This window comes from Pogona vitticeps, chromosome 15 (assembly GCF_051106095.1).
Source record: "Pogona vitticeps strain Pit_001003342236 chromosome 15, PviZW2.1, whole genome shotgun sequence".
Classification (NCBI taxonomy): domain Eukaryota; kingdom Metazoa; phylum Chordata; class Lepidosauria; order Squamata; family Agamidae; genus Pogona; species Pogona vitticeps.
This window is the reverse complement of record NC_135797.1, coordinates 8,144,929-8,165,085: the sequence shown is the minus strand read 5'-3', so window position 1 is coordinate 8,165,085 and position 20,157 is coordinate 8,144,929. Positions and strand designations below refer to the sequence as shown.

Here is a 20,157-nt window from a genome sequence, read left to right as displayed (position 1 = left end):
AAAGTGTGCACCGCCACGCTCTGGTGCCCCTTCCCTGTCAATTCTGATGGAGTGCTGACAGCCCTCCTGGTTTACACTGCCATCCTCGCCTCAAGTAGGGAAACTTTATCATCAGCTTATTGGACAGAATGAAGGGTAAAAAAGCAGCTAAAGTGGGAAAGAAGGGCTGAATGTTCCCCCTCCCTCTGGCTGGAGGTTCTGCTTGGCTGTTGGGAGCCCCCCTCCCCTTGATCAAGCCACCCAGTTCTTTGCAACAGCCCTCCTCGCAAGGCTCCCAGACGGAACATCTATTGGGCCGTTTCACATACAAAGGACATGAAACTTCTTTCACTGATGCAGGTATCTTGCGTGTGTTCAGAGGCTCCCTTCTTGGAATCAAGGAAAGAACATGGAGATTCGAAAGAAAGGCTCTTGTGTGGTTTTCCTCTTCCTTTAAAACACCTCATGAGGCCCATCCCTAAGGGATAGAGGTCATGAGTCTCTAGATATGTTATTTTCAACCACTGCTGCTGCTGCCATAAACCTCTCCCTTCGGCAGATGCTGTTCGCTTCCTCCCCTTGACACATCTTTAGCAGATGAGAAGCTGCCCTCAGAAATCCTCCATAGATGAAATTCTTTGCTTCTGAGGAATTCTCTGTTGCAGTCTTCTCTCTCTTTCATGATCCCCATTGTTAGTGTTAGCACCCAATTTGAGTTTTCAGTTGGTTTCAGTTCTCCGGCAGGGAATAACAGATAAAGATAGTGCATCAATCAGACTATATGTGAGTCATAATAGGCATCCTTCAGTCTCGAGAGACTATGGTGACATGCTCTGAATCGAGGAGTGTCCTCTCCAGAGCATGAAGCCCGGGTAAGGTAATATGGAGGATAGGCAGGAGATCCCCCCTCTCCACATTGCTGAAATGGTCCAATGGAAAGGCAAGAGCCTATGTGAGTCAATTGTTATTTTTATTAAACATGTAGCTGGATTCCCGTCTTAAAAAGTCAGATCGGGTGTGTTCATCATACATTGGTAAAACATTTTATAAGTTTCTTACAAAGGACCATAAAGCACGGCATCCCCTTATTGGTCTCCTGAACCCTATGAGTGCCTGTTGGGTCATCCTATTGGCCGTGGTAGATGTGAGAAAAAAAAAATAACCAAAATTGCATCCCAGGGTTAGTGGCTGCCAAGTTTGTGAATGTGTGTGAACCATTGTGCAGTTTATCTCTAAATATGTTAATGACGGATTGTCCTCCGTTGTTGGAAGTTACAGTGTTTGCCCTGAAACGCTGTGAAAAGGAGTTATTCTGTGTTGGCCTTGAAGGGGTGGTGGTGGTTCTCACAAAGCTGTGTGATATTGTAGGAATGTCTGTGAGCGCCAAGCGGGAAGGGCCAGGAGATTCAATACTTTGAGATGACATGAGGATATAAAATACATTGACTATAGAGAATACATATAAATAGAGGTACAAAAATGCATATAGAATATCATTATAGTAAGGAAATAGTAGGAAATCATATTTGCCCCCTATCATTAGGATCTTGGGGGGCATCTCTGATTCTGCCAAGGCATCATCCCCTTCCTTTGAAAGGTGTGGATTCTAGCTGGCCCTCCTGGTTTTGGTGGCTGCTCTCCTCACAGGCCTCTTTAAAGCAATAAATTATAATTAAAGTAGTTAATTAAAACATAATGGAAGGAAGATCAGATCATCTTTCTCCCCATTCAAATTTCACCCAACAGAGTCATTCCAAAATCTTTGTTTACCAATTTAAAACACTTGCTTGAAGCTGCTAATTTTCTTCCTGAAATAAAAAAACCAGAGGTTTTCCCAACATGAACGTTTTAGGACTTGACTTTGGGACTGAGTCCAACACAGGCGGGGCTTCCTGCTCCCTTCTTCCCGTCCCCCTTCCCGGCACCCAAAGGATCACATTGGGGAGCCACGGACCGCCAGCGGCCAGTAAGGCCAAGGGAGCTAGACGCCGACAATGTTTGAGAACCGTGCCATGCATATTTATTCCATCCCACAAGGAGAGTCCAAAAATGCAGGATGCTGGTTTGTTGCATATCAGTGACTGAGGAGAAGGTCTCTTTTTTTTAACAGAAAGACTTTGCAGAAGAGTTAACATCTCTAAATTGTTTCTTGAAGAATAAATAATTAGCTTTGCATCAGCTTCTGAGAAGACTCTGTGTGTGTTTGTGTTTGTGTGTGTGTGTGTGTGCGCGTGTGTGTGTAGGATAGGCCATGGTCCACGCAATTCAGGAAGTGAGAGGGCTTCTGCCTGTGGGCCCTGCCCCACTCCATTCTTGGCCCAGTGGAGGAAGGGATGGCTGCACGGCCAGTGACTCTTGTTCTGCCCAGAGGGCTCAAGGGATGAACCTGATGCTGAGGGAGGGAGAGAGACCGAGAGAAAGGGAGGGAGAGAGAAGGAGAGAGTCGTGACATCAGAGTGGGGCAGATGAAGAAACTGGGTGATGAGGAGAGAAGGATAAGAGGCTAACTCCCTCATCCGATCTGGGTGCAGTATCCTGCGTTGATGGGAGGACGGGCTGTTTGTCCACTCACCAGATGGGTGGCTAGTGCGTTTTAAAATTGAGCTGATGGGATTAACAAGGTGTGTCGCTCTCATGGCGGTGCCACCATGTCTTCTTATATCCCCCCAGTCAAAGGAAAGTGTACTTTTCTGCCCTCCCTGACTATTCGGAGGAGGAGGAGGAGGAGAAGGAGGAGGACTTACACTCTCCAGCTTCCCTCACGCTTGCCATACATATCCAGAAACCAGGGAAGCTTCCTCTCTCCGGCCCTGGTCACCTGAAGGAAATGTTCTCCAGTTCTCCCCCAGTTCGTTTGCTGATTTCTTTCTTTTCTGGTCACAGAACCCACAGCCAAGATCGAGACATTTTCCCAGGCAGTGGTGTAACTTGGGAACATTTCCCCATCGCCAGGAGGGTTGTTATTTTGCAGTTTTGTTGTAACTGTGCATTCCTTACCGGGATGGCCTTTGTGCCCCATTTCTTTTCGGAACTGAAGCCAGGACAGTGGCCTCTCTCTCTCTCTCTCTCTCTCTCTCTCTCTCTCTCTCTCTCTCTCTCTGTGTGTGTGTGTGTGTGTGTGTGTCCTTGCTATCCCATGACTGGCGAGTAAAGATTTTTTTATGTCTCTGGGAAGGATACATTGAACCACTGGTACGCCAAGGTCCCCGGGGTCTTTGTCGATCGCCGGTCCTGCCACGCGGCTATCCCGCGGCCATTGTGTGCAATGCACTTTTACAGGAGCCGTCAGTGTCACAGAAGACACATTTCTAACCTCCTGCATTTGTGAGATGTGTGTGTTGGACTAGATTACTCTCATGTTCTCCTTGAAGTCCAGAATTCTGTGTGTTTTTTAACGTTCAAGAAGAGTTCAGTTCCTCTCACATGTGTCACTACCTTGTGGGTTGCCTTCTCTTTTTCTAAATTCGAAGTCAATAGCTATTATTGGAAATCTGTTAAAGAAAAGAGTCCCTGGGAAGATAACGGGGAAGCTTAATTGGGGCTAAGAGGAGGGACTGATCTCTGCCAACACTGCACTCTTTTTCTTCTACAAATTGGCTCCTGTGCAGTCCAGAGACGAGTGTGGGTTTCATGAAACAGGTCTTTCGCTATCCCGCCTAGTTTCGCCCTCGGTTTTGGAGCACTTGAAAGGCTGGATGGTCAGAATGGTTCAAGACTCCAGCGTAATTTGTTGACTTGGACATGTGAAATGGGACATTATTACACATCAAGCAGTACGCATAGATCTTTCATGTCACTTTCAGGGGTAGAGTGGAGCCAGGACTGACAGGATTGGTACCTTCTGAGTGGCTTTATCTGCCACCACTACCATTGAAGTTTCCCGTTCCCCCGAACTTAACTGAAGTCCTCACAGGAGTTGGGTGAGAGAAGTATTTTGGCAAGAACAGTGTACTGTTGTGACCCATCCTGTTGAAAAGCAAATGATTTGAGGGTTGTTTGGTTTTGAACACGGAACTAAGAGCCATTGACTTTACAAAAGACCTGTTCCTCATTTGTTAATACGGACCAGTGCAGACTGCCTGCATTTTTGGACTTTGACTTTCGGGGCTGGACTTCCAGAATTACCACTACACCACTGGTCACCCTGGCCATACTTTTCAGCGGAATCAATTAACAGTGTTAGTGGTTAGTTCATAGTCAAATGATAGGTGTGGTTGTATTCATGTGGAATTACTGGTGAGTAAGTACATTGCATGGATACATATTGTCACACAACTATTGCTATATGAACAGGCAATTTAATAATTATATCTATATATGCATCAAAGATTTATTTTTTTCGTAATGTAGGCCAGTTATCAGAAGCAATACAACAGTGGAATGCTGAGCCAAGAGACGAAGCGGACATTAATAGGGGCAGCGGAATGCTCTACTGATGTTGCAGGAAAGTAAGTGTCTCCGTTTGAACAAAGCCATTTTTTTAAAAGTTACATTATTTTTATTTTTGTTCAGTGATTGCTATGACTATTTAACTGTGCCTCTTCTGAGCCTTAATATTCTAAACTTACAATGTATAGATGTCGGTTTCTAGTTTTGCTTCAAAAAGTAATCCTTTCCTATTTGTGCGTGAATTCATGCTGTGTTCAGAGCTTACTAATCTAAGACCCACGCGGCGTTCCTTTTATCTTCCCCAACAATTTCCAGAGGAATATCTGTGTTAATCTGATCAACATGGAAAAACAATGATTACTTTTGTTCTACTCTGAAAACCAATTCTTTTCAGTGTTCAGACCATCAGCTTGCTTTATCTTTCCTCTTTTATTTCATACACATACCTAGAGTATGTGATTTATTATATATAGTAAACTCGTCAAACCTCTTTAAATGTTCGCTCAAGTGGTGATGGTGATATAAAGTGAGTATCCATACGGTCCAGTGTCACCTGTCTAATTGTCTGGCTGTAGCATAATCTATGGAGGAATTTTTCATGCCTGAAACTTTACTCCAGCTTTTTTTTTTGACGTGCGGGTTCTGATTCCCTTTCAGACTCCACCCGTTCCTAGAAAGGAGGAACCTTTAAAGCAGGGATTGGCAACCCATGAGCCACTTTAAACAGGATGTCTGCCATTTCCAAAATTTGGAGGTGTGGCAGCAGTGTTTAGGTGGGGGGAAAAAGTCCTCCTTTTGGAAAGGAATTGAATTCCTTCAAGGCTTCTGATAGTACAGTTTTCCTTTAGAAGAGTGGTTCCCAACCTTGGATAACCCAGATGTTCCCGGACTGCAATCCCCGGAAACCCCGGCCAGCAAAGCTGGTGGTGAAGACTTTTGGGAACCACTGGTTTAGAACAAGAAAAATGCATTTTAAAGTGAAAATGATTTAAAAAAAAGGGGGGGGGAGGGCAGTATTTTTGCCCTTCTTCTGATGTGTGAGAGGGCATGTCAGTTCCAGGCATGAACGGAAGAAAGAGGAGGTCCCCTGGACGTGACGCAGTTCGCACACCTCTCAGCTTCCAGGGAGGGGCTCCTGCTCCTCCTGGCCTTCCGAAGGGTCCCTGCTGGGGTCCAGCTGGGGTTGGCGCACGAGTCCCGCGATCCATAGAGTTCTTCTGGGCAACAGGTTCTACTTGCAGAGACCTTCGCTTTCGTCTCCACTCGGTTTACCTGACCTTTGGAAAAAGGCTGTGCTCTAGTGGTTTTCGGGGGGGGGGGCATTTTTCAGCCAGAGTCCGACGTTTCTGGCATTTTGTGTCCAGAGTTGGGGAACTTCTCTGGATTCACATCCGGCTCACTACTGGATCCCAAGATCATGACACAAAACAACATTAAATCCTGACATTTATGAAATGTTACAAAACATTAAAATATTATTAAGTATTGTTAGAGAGATTGTTTTATAGTAAGAAACATACATTGAATCCCCAAACAGAGAAACAGCAGAATACCTTTAACTATTCCAGAATGGAAAAGACACATTTTCCTTCCCAGGGTCTTCTGTGGAGGATTAAGATTGAGAGCGATACGCTCTCTTAAGGAGGTAACATGTCGTTGAGTCTTCGTGTTTTGCAAAGAAGTGTGTGTGTGGCTTGTAGTTTAGTTCTGAGAAGAGGAGATTTTCTTCACTGCTTTTCTTTAAACGGCCACTTCATTGCTCTTTTTTTAAACCATTCAGAAGCCGCCCCTGCGTCATACTGCTTCCTTGCCATAGTACATTGTACGAGATGATCTTAACGACTTGGATGACGGGGTGCAGGGAATGCCTATCAGATTGACAGATGACACAAAATTGGGTGGAATAAGTAATACCCAGATGACAGAGGCAAAATTCAAAAAATATCTTTAGAGGCTTGAGCATTGGGCTAAAAACAAAAAAAAAAGAATTTTAATAGGACGAAGTGCAAACTTCTACATCTAGGGAAAACAAATGAACAAATGAACAGTTATTAAGATGGGGAATACTTGGCACTGTAATACTATGAGTGAGAATGAGTGAGAAGGCCCTTGGGATTGTCAAAGATCAGAGGCTAAATGTGAGCCAACAGTGCAATGCGGCTGCAAGAAAGGCAAATACTCCTTTAGACTGCATTAACAAAAGTATAGTCTCCAAAGGAACCGTCCTAGCTCCTTCAAAACGACAACCAATGGTCAACTCAAAATGACTTTGAGTTCACAGTCCCTCCCTCAGCTATCCTTTCCTTGTTGTGGTGGTCTGTGCCCATCCATATGTTCCTAGGAAAGCGGTTAACTCCCACTCAGCCTCATCTCACAGTAGTCCCAGTCAATACATCCAGCAAGAGCTGAGGAGGACAGGGGGACACCAGGAGAAGCCCCCAACCCCATCCGTTTTTCCTAGAGCCCATCTGACTTTCACTAGAGCTAGCCAGAGGCCATCACAATGATACACACAGTAAAACACAAAGAAATAAAACTACAAACGCAGGTGAATATTAAGAAGTATAATTTAAACAAAGCTGTAAAAACATTCTGGTAGGTTTCTACTATAAAAACTGAAATTGGAGTCAAAAAGAAGATAAATGTAAAGATGTAGGATACGCTAGATATGAAGAGGGCTCTCGCCTTCTATTTCTGAAATGATTTTAGAAAATGTAAGTTAGAAGAGTTTTTGTCCCAGTCCAGGCAGTCCAGTTGATTCACACAAAGACAGCAATGTGGACACTCCATCATCCCAGACTGCATGATTCAGCATTGTGCACACCTATCAAGTATGGCTGCTGTTCTGCCTCAGTGTGAACTTATCCTTTACACCCCTCCTAATTTACACCTGAACAGAATGTATTCCCAATTCTTCAGTTAGTTCTCTGTGTCTTTGCACATTCAGTGGTTTAATTAGAATGTCAGCTACATTCTTTTCTGTTTCACAATAGTCGTGCCTCGCATTGCGACATTAATTTGTTCTGCAAAAATCGCTGCAGAACGAAAACGTCACAATGCAAAATAAAAAAAACCATAGAAATGCATTAAAACCTCATTAATAAGTTCCTATGGGCCTAAAACTCACCGTTCAGCGAAGATCCTTCATAGCGCGGCCATTTCTCGTGCCTCTTAAGCGAGGAATCCATCCCAGAAAACAGCGGGCAGCCATTTTGTTTACCCCATGGCCATTTTGAAACATCCAATCAGCTGTTTTAAAAACGTCGCTTTGCGATGCTCGGTTCCCGAAGCAGGGAACCGATCATCGCAAAGGGAAATTCCCCAATAGGGAACGTCGCAAAGCAATCGCTTTTGCAATTGCAAAAAATGCATCGCAAAGCGATTTCATCGCTAAATGGAGCGATTGCTATGCGAGGCACCACTGTACTGCAGTTGAATTCGTTTTTCTTTTGCTGCCTCTCTAACATTGTGATATTTAATATCAATGTGTTTGCTTCAGCTTCTCTTTTTTTTTCTGTGGTTGCCAAGTGTATACATGTGGTGCTGTCCTCAAACACTTTTATGACCTGGTCCACTTTAATTTTCAGATCTATAAGCAACCACTTATACCACACTAGCTCTGAACAAACTTGTGAAAGAGCAGCAAACTCTGCCTCAGCAGTGGATGTGGCAACGGGACTTTGCTTCCTTGATGTCCATCCCACCAATGTAAACTTATTGTGAAACCTGATACTGATTTCCTGTCAGCTATGTTGTTGGCCCAATCACTATCTACATAAACCTTTACTTTTAAATCACTAGAGGGTTGTATTAGCAAGGATATGTCAAAGGCACCTTTTAGGTACCTAAATAATCTTTTCACCCCCACCCAGTGTTTCTGTTTTGGCTTTGCAGTATGCCTACTCAGAATATTAACTCCTGCGGCAAAGTGTTTATTTATCAACTATAAGTCATTAAAATACGTTAAAATAAAATAATACGCAGCAGGTGAGATAGTTAATTAAAAAAGAAAGTACAATAAGGCGTAAGCAGGAATCAAAAAGACAAATGTACAGGGAACAAGCGAGCTCGAATGTTAATTGCAGCCAAGGCAAAGTTTGCCACGTTTAAGGTGGTATTGGCGTTAATGTCAGCCAGGAGCCAACAGACCTGGGCGAGATTAGGTCTGTCTTGGATGGAAGTCAGAGAACTTGCCAAAAACCTTGATCTAGGGGAGTGGTAATATGGACATCTCAAAAGGTAGTGAGTGATGTCTTCGATTTTCTCCGAGGTGGCAAGGACAAATCCTTAGGTGATAGGGCAGATTCTCGTGTCTGCCCTCTAACACTCTTGAAGGCATACATTGAAAACGTAGAGCGGTAAAGGCCTTGCGAAGGGCAAATGTAGTTATCCAGGTCAAATAGTTTTCCATGACAAAAGTTGACTTATAGAGTGGGAGTGAAAAGGAATAGGGCGAGCTAGAGATGATGCAAAGGTCGCTTCTGATATGAAAAAGGCGAATTGTATCCTTGAGACTAGCTTTCACACATTTGGGCGGAAGAGCGGTTAAAGAATCTAAGTCGATGCCATAGGAGTCAGTTATTTGTTTCACAGCACTCACCCAGGATTTAAGAGAGGGGTTGGCCAGTTGTTCTCTAAGGCAGATCTTAGGTAAACTGGTATCATTCATTTGGGACAGTTTATGCCAGTACCGGACTAGTGCTGAGTGGCAGGTGGCAGCTACTGAGATAAGGCCTACTTCTGCCCTAAGTAAGGAGGCTGGTGTACTCCGCGGGACACACAAGATAGAGCGAATGAAGGTGTTCTGTGTGGTGTCTAGGGTCGAAATGTTTGTGTATCCCCAGATTTCGGCCCCAAAGGTCATTTGGGGAATCAGTTTCTTGGCAAAAATTTCAGTAGCGGGTGGAACCAAGTTGCCTCCTTTAGACCTTGTAAAGTGTAGGAGAGCTTGGATGGCATGGGCGGCTTTAAGCCTTGCTGAGTCCAGGTGTTTAGACCAGGAAAGATGAGGGCTAAAAATAATACCCAAGTAACGAAAGGCTGACACTTGCTCGATTGGGAAGTCCCCAAGCCTCCAGGTATGTTTTCTGCGGTGGTTCCCAAAGGTCATCACTTTGGTTTTTGCGTGATTTATTGTTAGTTTTTCATGGTTGCAGTAAGTACTTAATTTGGCCAGTAGTCTACGTAGCCCAACCGGGGTGAGTGAAAAAAGGACAATGTCATCGGCATATAATAATATTGGAAGTTTTATGTCCCCAGTTGTCGGCGGAAAGAAATCAAGGCCTTGGAGCTCAGATACAATGTTGTTTATGTAAAAGTTGAAAAGAAACGGAGCCAGCAAGCAACCTTGGCGGACCCCCTTTTCGGTAGTAATTTCCTCTGAAAGCATACCGTGTGGGCCGAGTCTGACTCTGAGACTGGTATTTGTGTGGAGCTTTATAAGAAGAAGGAGGAGTCTTTTGTCAATGTTGGTTTCTGCAAGTTTCCGCCATAGACAGGATCTATTTATTGTATCAAAGGCCGAGGATAGGTCGACAAAGGCAGCGTACAGTTTTTTCCTCCCCACCTGAGTGTATTTATGGACCAAATGGTGGATAACAAAGGAATGATCCAGCGTTGATTTCCCTTTTTGAAAGCCAGCCTGTTCTTTAGCGATAATAGAGTTCTCTGATGCCCATTTCTCCAGCTTAAGGAGCAGGAACTTCGTGTATAGTTTGGAGACCACACAAAGAAGACTTATGGGACGGTAGTTTTTTGGGTCCAATTTGGATCCTTTTTTGTGAATGGGGGAGACGATGCTGTCTAACCACACCGGGGGAAATTCACCTGAGTGGTTAATAAAGGAGAACACTTTGGATAAAACATCAGACCACCAGTCTGGGTTACATTTGAAAAGTTCACCTGGCAGCATGTCAGGTCCAGGGGCTTTGTTGTTAGCAATGGCGGTAATAAGTTCATTTAATTCTTCCTTAGAAACTGGGTCCCATTCAGGTAGCAAGTGAAGTGAGGGAACATTCAGCTCGAGTAAGTGAGTGAGCGAATTGGTATAATCCTTATCCCGATAGATGGCGGAAAAGTGCTGGTGCCATTGGGAAGAAGAAATCTGATGGTCCAAGGGCTCAAATGAAGACTTCATACCTCTGTTGACCAGGGCCCAGAATTTGGCAGGTTCCTTGTGTAAGGCAGCCGAGGATAAGGCCTGCCATGACTTTTTAGTGTGTTCGTCTTTCTTCCTTCTGAGCAGGTTTTTGTAGTCCCTCCTCAATCGAGTGAAGGCATAATAGTTGGCAGTAGAACCCCACTTTAACGTATTTTAATGACTTATAGTTGATAAATAAACACTTTCTACCTTCAACTCCTGTGGCAATATCTGGCCTTGTCCAATTTGCTATATATTGTAAATTTCCAGTTGCTGATTGGTACACTTCTTGTTCTTCAAACTCGTCGCTTTCAGCCTCTGACTTTTGAAAATCTACTGTCATGGGTGTCTGTACACTTTTGCAGTCCTGCATGTTGTACTTCATTAGCATTTCCTCTATCTCCAATCTCTGATTTAGGATATAACCATTGTCTTTTTTCTAAATTTGAACCCGCAAATTATTCTGTATCTGGCCTTGCTTCTTCAGTTTGAACTCCTTTTTCAATTGTTTTTCAAACAGATCAATTTGAACTTGTTCTTTTGACATAAAGCATATGTCATCAACATATACTAGCAAACGATTTTGCTCTTTTCCACTTTCTTGGACATAAAAGCATGGGTCTGCCAGGCTACTCTGAAACTTCAGTCTTTTCAAAAGTTATGTAGTTATGCTAAATCTAGACACTGGTTCCCATATAGTGCAGACTGTTTAAGCCCATAAAGTGCCTTGTTTAATCTATACATCATTCCTGGTTGAGAACTCTCAAACCCAGGTGCCTGAGCTATGTATAGCTCTTCTTGCAGATCTGCATTCAAGTCAGCTGTAGTTATGTCAAAATGGCTCACTAGGTAATTTCTTGAAGCAGCCAGAGTTAATGCTAGCCTCAAAGATTCTGCCTTTACCGTTGGGGGAAAAACCTCATCATATTGTACATTTTTTATCTTTGTGTGTATCCCTGAGCCACAAGTCTGGTGTTGTACCTATATTCCCCATTGATCTGCATTTTCCTTTTGTAGACCCATTTGCTTCCAATTGCTTTATGTTCTGGTGGCAATGTGGTTCCTGTAAACCCTCCATGGTCATCCATGGATTGTGACTCTTCTTTCATGGCTTGTTGCCATTTCATTTTCTCTGCCTCAGGCAGAAGCAACACCTCTTCGGAAGAAGTCCTCTGCGGTCCCCCAAAGCTCTTCACAGGACACCATCATTGATCAGAACTATTTCGCTAAGGCCTTTTGCCAGTCTGATCTGTCTTGGAGCGGTGCAGGTAAAATTCCACTCCTTCCCCCTCCAAAGTAACATCCTGGAGCTCAAAAGATGACCTCCCAATCTTTGTGCAATGATGTCACCAATACTCTAATCCGATACTCCCTAAAGAAGCCTATGTGTGAGGCCATGTAAAGTACCACAATTTTTGAAACTAGAAAGGCATATGGCTGGCCAGCAAATTCCCAGCTCTCTCAGCCTATTAGGAAAAAGCAGCACCCTACTGACTTTGGCCTACCCGCCTCCTTATTCCATCCCTCGAGCATTTCTCATATCATAAAATCATGCGTAGAGTCGACATGTCAGGCCTCAAAGCATTGCCGGCCAGGTCCCGCATCTGTAGGCAGGACAATGCACCAGCAATGCTGTTGTCCAGTCCCAGCACATGCCTAGCTAGGACTAAAATGTTGTAGTGTAAAGAGCGCAGCATGAATTCCCTGACCAGCCTCATCACCTGAGAGGAATCAGAGGGCAAGCTGGTCACAACATGAACCACCACCACCACATTCTCCCACCTGAAATGCACCTAGGAGTTGGTCCGCAGAGGTTGCCCACAAACACATCACCAGGAGCAAAAGGAGGGGAAGAGCCCAGAAATGGCCTGTCCTGTGTGAAGTCCGAACTCAACCAGTCCGCAAGCCACTGCCCATTGTACCACCGGCCTTTTGACATAAACCCCCCAAACCAGCAGGACCAGTTGTGTCTGAAGGCCCCTAAATCGCACCCTCAGGCGCATTTCCTCATGCTCGAGGGAGATACCGTTAAATTGGTCAAGGAAAAGCTTCCCCACTGGTGTCCGCTCTCAGCTCAGCCCTCACACAGCACCTCCGGGGTGGCAGGACTCCCTCCAAAAGGCCCTCTCTGGCGCCACAACCTGACATGCCAAATTCGAGGGGCTGACTGGCTCTGGAAGTTCCTTCTTAAGGGACCTCCTGCTGCTGCTGCTCAGAAAGCCTTCTAGAACGTTCCCTGGACAGAGAATGCCTGTGTGGCACCTTCCACTCTTGAACGACAGAATCAGTGTCAGTGCGTGAGGAAATCAGCACGCTCAGGGGGCCTTGGGTCTTCTCCAAGGCGAAATCTGTCCTGGTGGACCACCTGATCTTCTAGGCAGATGTTCTCAAGGTGCTCACCCTGACTGGAACGCTGAGCCCCTGGAATGCTTTCTGAAACAAGATCTCTCTTCTTTACATTTATTTTCCTTGTAATGCTATAGAAATTCTTTTTTAAAAATTTTGCGTGACAGTTTTTGGGATGGTGGTGGTATATTTTAGGTAAGAATTCAATCTGCTTTTACACTAGTTTTCTGCAGATTTTGCATTTTATGATGCTATTTTCATACTGAATGTTGTGATCTGACCCTAGGTGAATTTTATGAGAGGGATGTGATTTCCACTCCTTTTGAAAACCTTTCTGTATTCATATAGTGGTGCAAAATATGCTGCATTCAAAACATGTTGTTTTAAACTTCAGGTTCATGAATATTGAAGAAGTAAAGACATACTGGGAAAGCCAAGGAATACTACTGTCTCTTAAGAAACATCTGTCTGACTGGGTTTACAATGTGAGGCCTGAAATGTCAATGGCATCAAAGTTAGTATATCATGTTTACTAAAATGTGATCTAAGCAGAAGGTATTACATATATACACAATAGAAATGACATAAATTTTATTTTAAGGTAAGATTACTAATAAGTGTTGGGTGTTGTTCTGAAAGTGACTGAATGAGGTCTGTGGGGAACCAGTTCGTTAGTCTTGTAAGGCTAGAGAAAAGAAGAAGTGTCCCAGATAGTTAGTGGTTAAATCCTAAAATATCAAGCAACGATCTGAAGGGCCAGAAGCGGGCAAACGCTCCAAAACCAGGATCCAGCCCTCAGGAAGCTTAAGGCAGGCAGGCCGACCGTTTATCCCACAGGCAGTCATGTGGGGGAAAGGAGCAGAACATTCATCAGATATGGTCCATGTAAACAGGATACATTTTCAAAATGAAAAATAAGCTAGGGAGCTGACTTGATAGTCAGGACTAGCTAATAGTGCTCGGTTCGTGTGATAGCCTCTATATGGATTTCCTGAGACATGCAGTTCGACCTGCAGGAATGAAGACACGCTGCCATAGTGGTACAGGAAGCGAAGTCCGGTTGCCCAGATTTTTGGCTGTAGGATCTTCCTGAGAAGAAGCTTTAGCAGTAGATAAGGAGACGATTTTTGGATTTTGAACTACAAGTCCTAGAACTCTGCCTGCTGGGAATTCTGACAGACACCTTGGAGATGCCTAAATATGGTTTACCTGGAAGAAAGGCCTAAAGTATATGTCTTTGAAGCTTCTTCTGTACGGTCCATTTATTCAATGGGCCTACTCTAGTTGCAACTTAAGATACACGTGGCCACGGGATGACACCCACCCATTCCTTCCTGACCTGCTCCACCTCCCCTGTTCTCCCGGTCACTCTCCCCTCAGGGCTGGCATCTCCGAAGGACCATTTCTGAGCAGGAGAGTCGCCAGCAGCCTCTCCCGGAATTTCTCCTCGGCTTTCTTGCCGGAGAGACCGTAGCGTGGCCGGTTGATGTCCTCTGGCCGGTTGAGTGGGAGGTGGGGATTAGTCTCAAGGGTGATGGCTGCCTCTGTATATTGTGGAGAAAAGAGAAACGAACTGGCAGATTTCCTAAGTGGCTTTCTGATAAATGACTGAAAGTGAGAATCTTTTTTTCCTCTTCCACAGAAATAGGTTCGTCAGGTTATGCCGGCGTATTGTATTTAAGCGCATATTTGAACATACAAGTTCCCTTATAACATTTACAAACTGCATTCCTATTTTTCTTCACTTTGTACCGGGCGTGAATATGGAATTTCTTCCACAACTTAAGATGTGCAGTTACTATTTTCTCAGTTTATATATAATGGAAGCCATCTTGAAGGTACTGACTCTATAAGCTGTTTAAATGTGTATATTAATATAATGTTGTTTACTGACTACTATATTTTAAGAAATATATAGAATTCCATTTTACAAACTGAGTGTGAAATAATCTGGAAATAAAGAGTAATATGCTTTATTTATTAGGGTGACTTTTAGTGCTTGTTCTCTTTTAGAGTTGATTATTCTGATACTTATAATGATTTATGAAGCAACTACGAACACTTAATTCCTGGGGATCATCCGGGCCGTCTCTGGATCACTCCTTGCCAGGTCACAGATATGTTCATAATGGAGCAGGTCCATTATACTGTAGGACCTCCTGATCCATAGGATCAATATCCACTGATCCATTTATCCATAGTCTGAAAATATTTAAAATATTAATAGAAAAATCCAGAAAAAAATTCCACATATATTACCAGAACTATTCACTAGAGGAAGCTAGACACCATGGCATGAATACTTGCTAGTGAAGAATACATAGCATAGTCTCTTCCCCCCTCTACTAGCCTAGTTCTGGTAATGCACATGAATATAATTTTTTCTGTTTTTTTCCTTCCTTTTACCATGCTATATACATACTGTTTCTTATTATCCATGGCTTTCAGTATCCGTGGCCATCTGGAAGCAATCCCCAATTTATATGGGGTTGAGGTCTTCCTGTATCAGCTACCATATATGTAGAGTATCCGTGCATTGCTACACAGTCAGAGGAGAGCCCGGATTATCCCTCCCCTAGTGATTTATAATTGGCTAGCTTTATATAGTTGTTTTGCTATTTGTCTGATAACTGAACAATCGTTATTCTGTGTTATTACTTTCACAGTGATTTAAAGTATATGTACCACCATGAGGCAACAGATTTCGATAGACCAATTCTTCATGTGTTTGATTAATTCCCTTTTAAACCCATTTAAGTGAGGAGCCATCGACACACCTTGTACAAATGTTTCCATCAACTCAATATTGTTTATCAGACCAAATCCAAAGAAACAAACCAAAAAATGCAAAGGCAAAAACTTGTGGCACCTTAAGGACTATCATATTTCAATGTGAGCTTTTGTGGACACGTCCACTTTGTCAGACCTATGGCTCTTGGATGTCCAGTTGTCCCGAAAATTATTCAATCTCCATTGCAAATTCGGCTTATTGTCAGAATTTACAGACTTTCAGCTGTTTGCAATGAACAGATCAAACAAAAGCAATTGAAACAGCTCAACACAATAGATGGTTCAAGGGATTTCTCCAAATTCTCCTGAAAATGCAACTTTTCTGCAGTCTCAAAATTATTCAAATCATCCTCACAACAGCACATATATGCAAAACAGGTGTTTTCTCAAGCACACCTGATGCAATGAATCAGGGGCTCCCTTAGTTGTACCGGGTGTGCTTGAACTGGAACACACAAAATGTCTCTACTGGTTATGGGTTGAGTGAGTGTGACTTTTGACGGCATGTTAGAAATATGTCTAAGTAAAAAAAAAAATAGTCCAAAGCCTGAAGAGAAGAGATCATCAGCCTTCACAAGCAAGGGACAGGATGCAAAAAGATCGTGAAGGCACTGAATGTTCTTCTTTGTGGCCTCTGTGAATCATGCGCTGGGAGATCCGCACATGTGTGGAGCCTCGCTGGAATATTCTAGAGCTTCTGCGACAGCAAAAAGATACATTTGTGAAGACCCCTCCCCCCCCGATGTATGTACCTTGGTGCCAAGGCTCTCCCTTCAGTTTCTTTTCAGCCACCATATTGAGAGCCTTGATCGTAGCTTCTGTGATTTTTTCTTTAAAAGAAAGAGAAAGAAAGAGAATCATTTACTACTTGACTATTTCAAAACTTCTTTCTTTACCACCCCTATTATTATTATATTCTTTAAAATACCGCTCTGCCCCTCGAGAGGAAGCCCCCGCTCCACCCTTTCGGTTTTTGGTTCCTGGCCTCTTCAGGCCCGTTCAAACATTGTGAGGTCTGCAATAACAAAATCCCACTCTCTGACAACCACGCTAAGTGCCTGTTTTGCCCCGGTGAGTCTGATCAAATCCCTTCCTGCCCTCACTGCAAAAATGTCAGGCCCAACCTTCCTGTAAATCCATACACCGTGCTAAAGCCATGGATAAAGCCATTTCCAAGGTGGCAAATCAACGCCCTTCGGCTACTCCGGCTCGTTCTGAGCAATGAGAAGCCGTCTTGCCCTCGACGTCAACTCTATCGACCGCCCTGCGGGCTCACAAAACCAAGCCTTCGATGTCGAAACCTTTGACATTGAAGACAGCCACCAAACAGAAACCGTCGACCAACGTTTCCTCAGCACCTGAACCTTCGCCACTAAAGAAATCAAACTATGAGAGACATTCAAGGTTCAGGCCTTTGCGGATGACCATCTTATCTTGGTTGAAAAACCCAAAGAATCAGTTGGAATTAAAGGATCTTGGCGAGATGGCAGGCCTAAAAATAAACCACAAGAAAACTAAAATCTTAACTAAAAATATGAAAAAAACAGGAGACAGATGAAAATCACATATTTGCAGGAGGGAAGAAAAGTAAAATATTTGGGCATATTCTTTACAGAAAAGTCAAGTACCCTTCTGAAGGACAACGATCTGAAACTGAGAGACAAAATCAGGAAAGATCTTTCCAGATGGGCAAATTTACAACTGTCTATGATGGGTAGAATAGCAACAATTAAAATGAAAATCTTGCCAAAAATGTTATTTCTTTCTCAAATAATCTCAATTATTTGAAAATAAACAATATGTAAAGACCTGGAAAAATGTATCTCTAAATTCACCCCAAGAATTAGAGCTAAATTTCTGCAAGACCTTACATCAAGAGGAGTAATGGGACTTCCAAATTGACTGTTATATTCTAGAGGAGTGGTCCCCAACCATTTTGGAACCACGGACTGGTTGGGGTTTGTGGCACCCCCAAGCTCACGGGTGGGCATGTCACACTTGTGGAGGGGCGTGTCATGCTCACATGCATGTGCATGAGTGCAACATACGCACTCATGAGTGCAACACGCCCACCTGCAAGTGCAACACGCCCCCGTGCATGCAGGGAGAGGGTGAGATCCGTATCCACGACCCAGTTGCAGGAAGCCCACGGACCGACACCAGGCTACGGGCGGGGGGTTGGGGATCCCTGTTATAGAGCATCTGCATTGGTTTGAATTAAAGAGTGGATAGCATTCCGTGTCTACTCGCACTGGCCACGTGACCACGGGAAATGTCTTTGGACAAACGCTGACTCTACGGCTTGGAAACGGGATGAGCATCGCCCGCTAGAGTTGGACACGACTGAACTAAATGTCGAGGGGATCCTTTACCTTTAGCTAATGTTGGGAAATACAAGGCTATTGAAATTAGAAGGACATGATCTGAAGTGGGGTTGGCATGCATTCCTGTGGTACATTAGAACAGCGGATTTTAAGCAGTTCAACAACCACACGCTGAGGAAAGCACTTTTATGGACATGGAGGAAGTGAGAGCCAAAACCTTTGAAACTGCAGAAATGGACAAATTATCAGAATGGCTAGATGAAAGAAGGAAAAAGAACCACCAGAAATGTTGGGGAAAACTATATGTATGGTTTCAAAAGAGAAAGAATAAAGGATAATATAATGGACCCTTCACGCACGGCAAGAGAGAAAGCTGAACACATTCCATATGCGTTGCCTCCGACGCATTTTTGGTATCACCTGGCAGGACAAAGTTCCAAATAGAGTAGTCCTAGATCGAGCTGGAATTTTTAGCATGTATACATTACAGAAACAGCGACGTCTACATTGGCTCGGGCATGTTGCAAGAATGGCTGACGGTCGGATTCCAAAGGATCTCCTGTAGGGAGAATTAGTGCAGGGAAATCGCCCCAGAGGGAGACCACAGCTGCGATGCAAAGACATCTGCAAGCGGGATCTGAAGGCCTTGGAAATGGATCCCAACAGATGGGAAACCCTGACATCTGAGCGCTCAGCCTGGAGGCATGTGGTACATCATGGCCTCTCCCAATTTGAAGAGATCCTTGCCCAGCAGGCTGAGGCAAAGAGGCAGTCATGAAAGCAGCAAAATCAGGGAGTTAGATGGGGTACAGATTGTATTTGTCCTCAGTGTGGAAGGGATTGTCACTCTCGAATTGGCCTTCTCAGCCACACTAGACGCTTTCCCAAGACCTCTGTGCAGAGCACGATAACATAGTCTCACGAGACTGAAGGATGCCTATGCAATATTAAAACATAGACAGTCATATAGCCAATGATTAGATTAATACTAAATATGTCTGGAACAGATTGTGTAATTGCATTTTAATTATTTTGCCCTTTTATTTTGCCTTTTTATTGTATTTAAATGCTGTAAACTGCTCAGCGACCTTCGGGTAGTGTGGGCGGCATATAAGTTAAATAAATAAATAAATAAATAAATAAATAAATAAATAAATAAATAAATAAATAAATAAATAAATAAATATTCAAAGTATAATTTGAATCGATTGTATAATATATGGAAACTCTATTAATTGTAAGGTACCTTTTCAAGCCCACTTCCCTTCTATCCTTATCCTCATTGTTCCCCTCCGTTCCTTACCCTGATATTAAAATCTTAAAATTATTCCAATATTAAAGAATATTAAAGACTTTTTAAAAAATTTAAAAATGTTCTTTAATACATGGCTATTTTATTTAGGTTTTATACTATAGGCTGTTTCATTTTTAAGGTTTTTTTGGCACTACATGCTGTGGAATAGTTTCAATTCCTTCTTACATGATGTTGCATAGTTTTTATTTCTTCCAACATTTATAGCTCAGCTCTAATATATCAGATAACCTGTTCGCATATTTATTGAATTTTGATATATGAACCTATTCTATGAATTGCAGAGTTGCAGTATGTAATGGTCAGTGTGTTCGATCTAATATAAATGTAATATTTGTTTTTAACAGGTTATTGCAATGGGAAGAAGGTACATGTATTACCACTGGAATCAGTTTGATTTTTTAGTGATAATATTGGGAATAGCAGATGTTGTTCTTATTAATATCTTTGGAGCCGATGACCCATCTTACGCTATTGTCAACTCTCTTAGAGTATTCCGGTTTATGCGTGTTTTAAGATTGTTTCGACTTTTGAAGGTAAGCAAGTATTTGTCAATGTTCTGCGCTGTAGTTTTGTCCAGTTCAAATTTCATTTTTTTTCTTGTTTCATATATGTAAAGAAAATGAGTTTGTTTCCAATGAATTGGAAAGTTTCCTTACATTAATTATGGTTTGGCTTAAATCCATTCAGTTACATATTAGTCTGTCGTTCTGGCTAAAGTAACGTACTTTACAGTTTGATATTATTAGCACCCCCTTCATGGATTGATGCCTTGTTGTGGTGAAGGGGCTTGAGTAATTTAGAAAAGGTATGGGCTATGCCATGCAGGGCCACCCAAAGCGGACAGGTAATAGTGGAGAGTTCTGACTACACGTGAG

General features: G+C 43.1%; 2 protein-coding genes across 13 annotated transcripts in view; both read left to right on the top strand.

The window, feature by feature from the left end:
* Nucleotides 1-13,682, top strand: part of LOC144584850 (solute carrier family 9 member C1-like) — a 36,242-nt gene extending 22,560 nt beyond the window's left edge. Inside the window, exons 8-9 of the mRNA XM_078382015.1 lie at nt 4,330-4,427; nt 13,248-13,682. Coding sequence (XP_078238141.1) covers nt 4,330-4,427; nt 13,248-13,389 — 240 coding nt within the window. The 3' untranslated portion in view covers nt 13,390-13,682. The remainder of the gene's footprint in view (nt 1-4,329; nt 4,428-13,247) is intronic.
* LOC140702810 (solute carrier family 9 member C1) overlaps nt 1-20,157 on the top strand; it is a 288,383-nt gene that overhangs the window by 206,225 nt on the left and 62,001 nt on the right. The gene's annotated exons all lie outside the window — the stretch shown is intronic.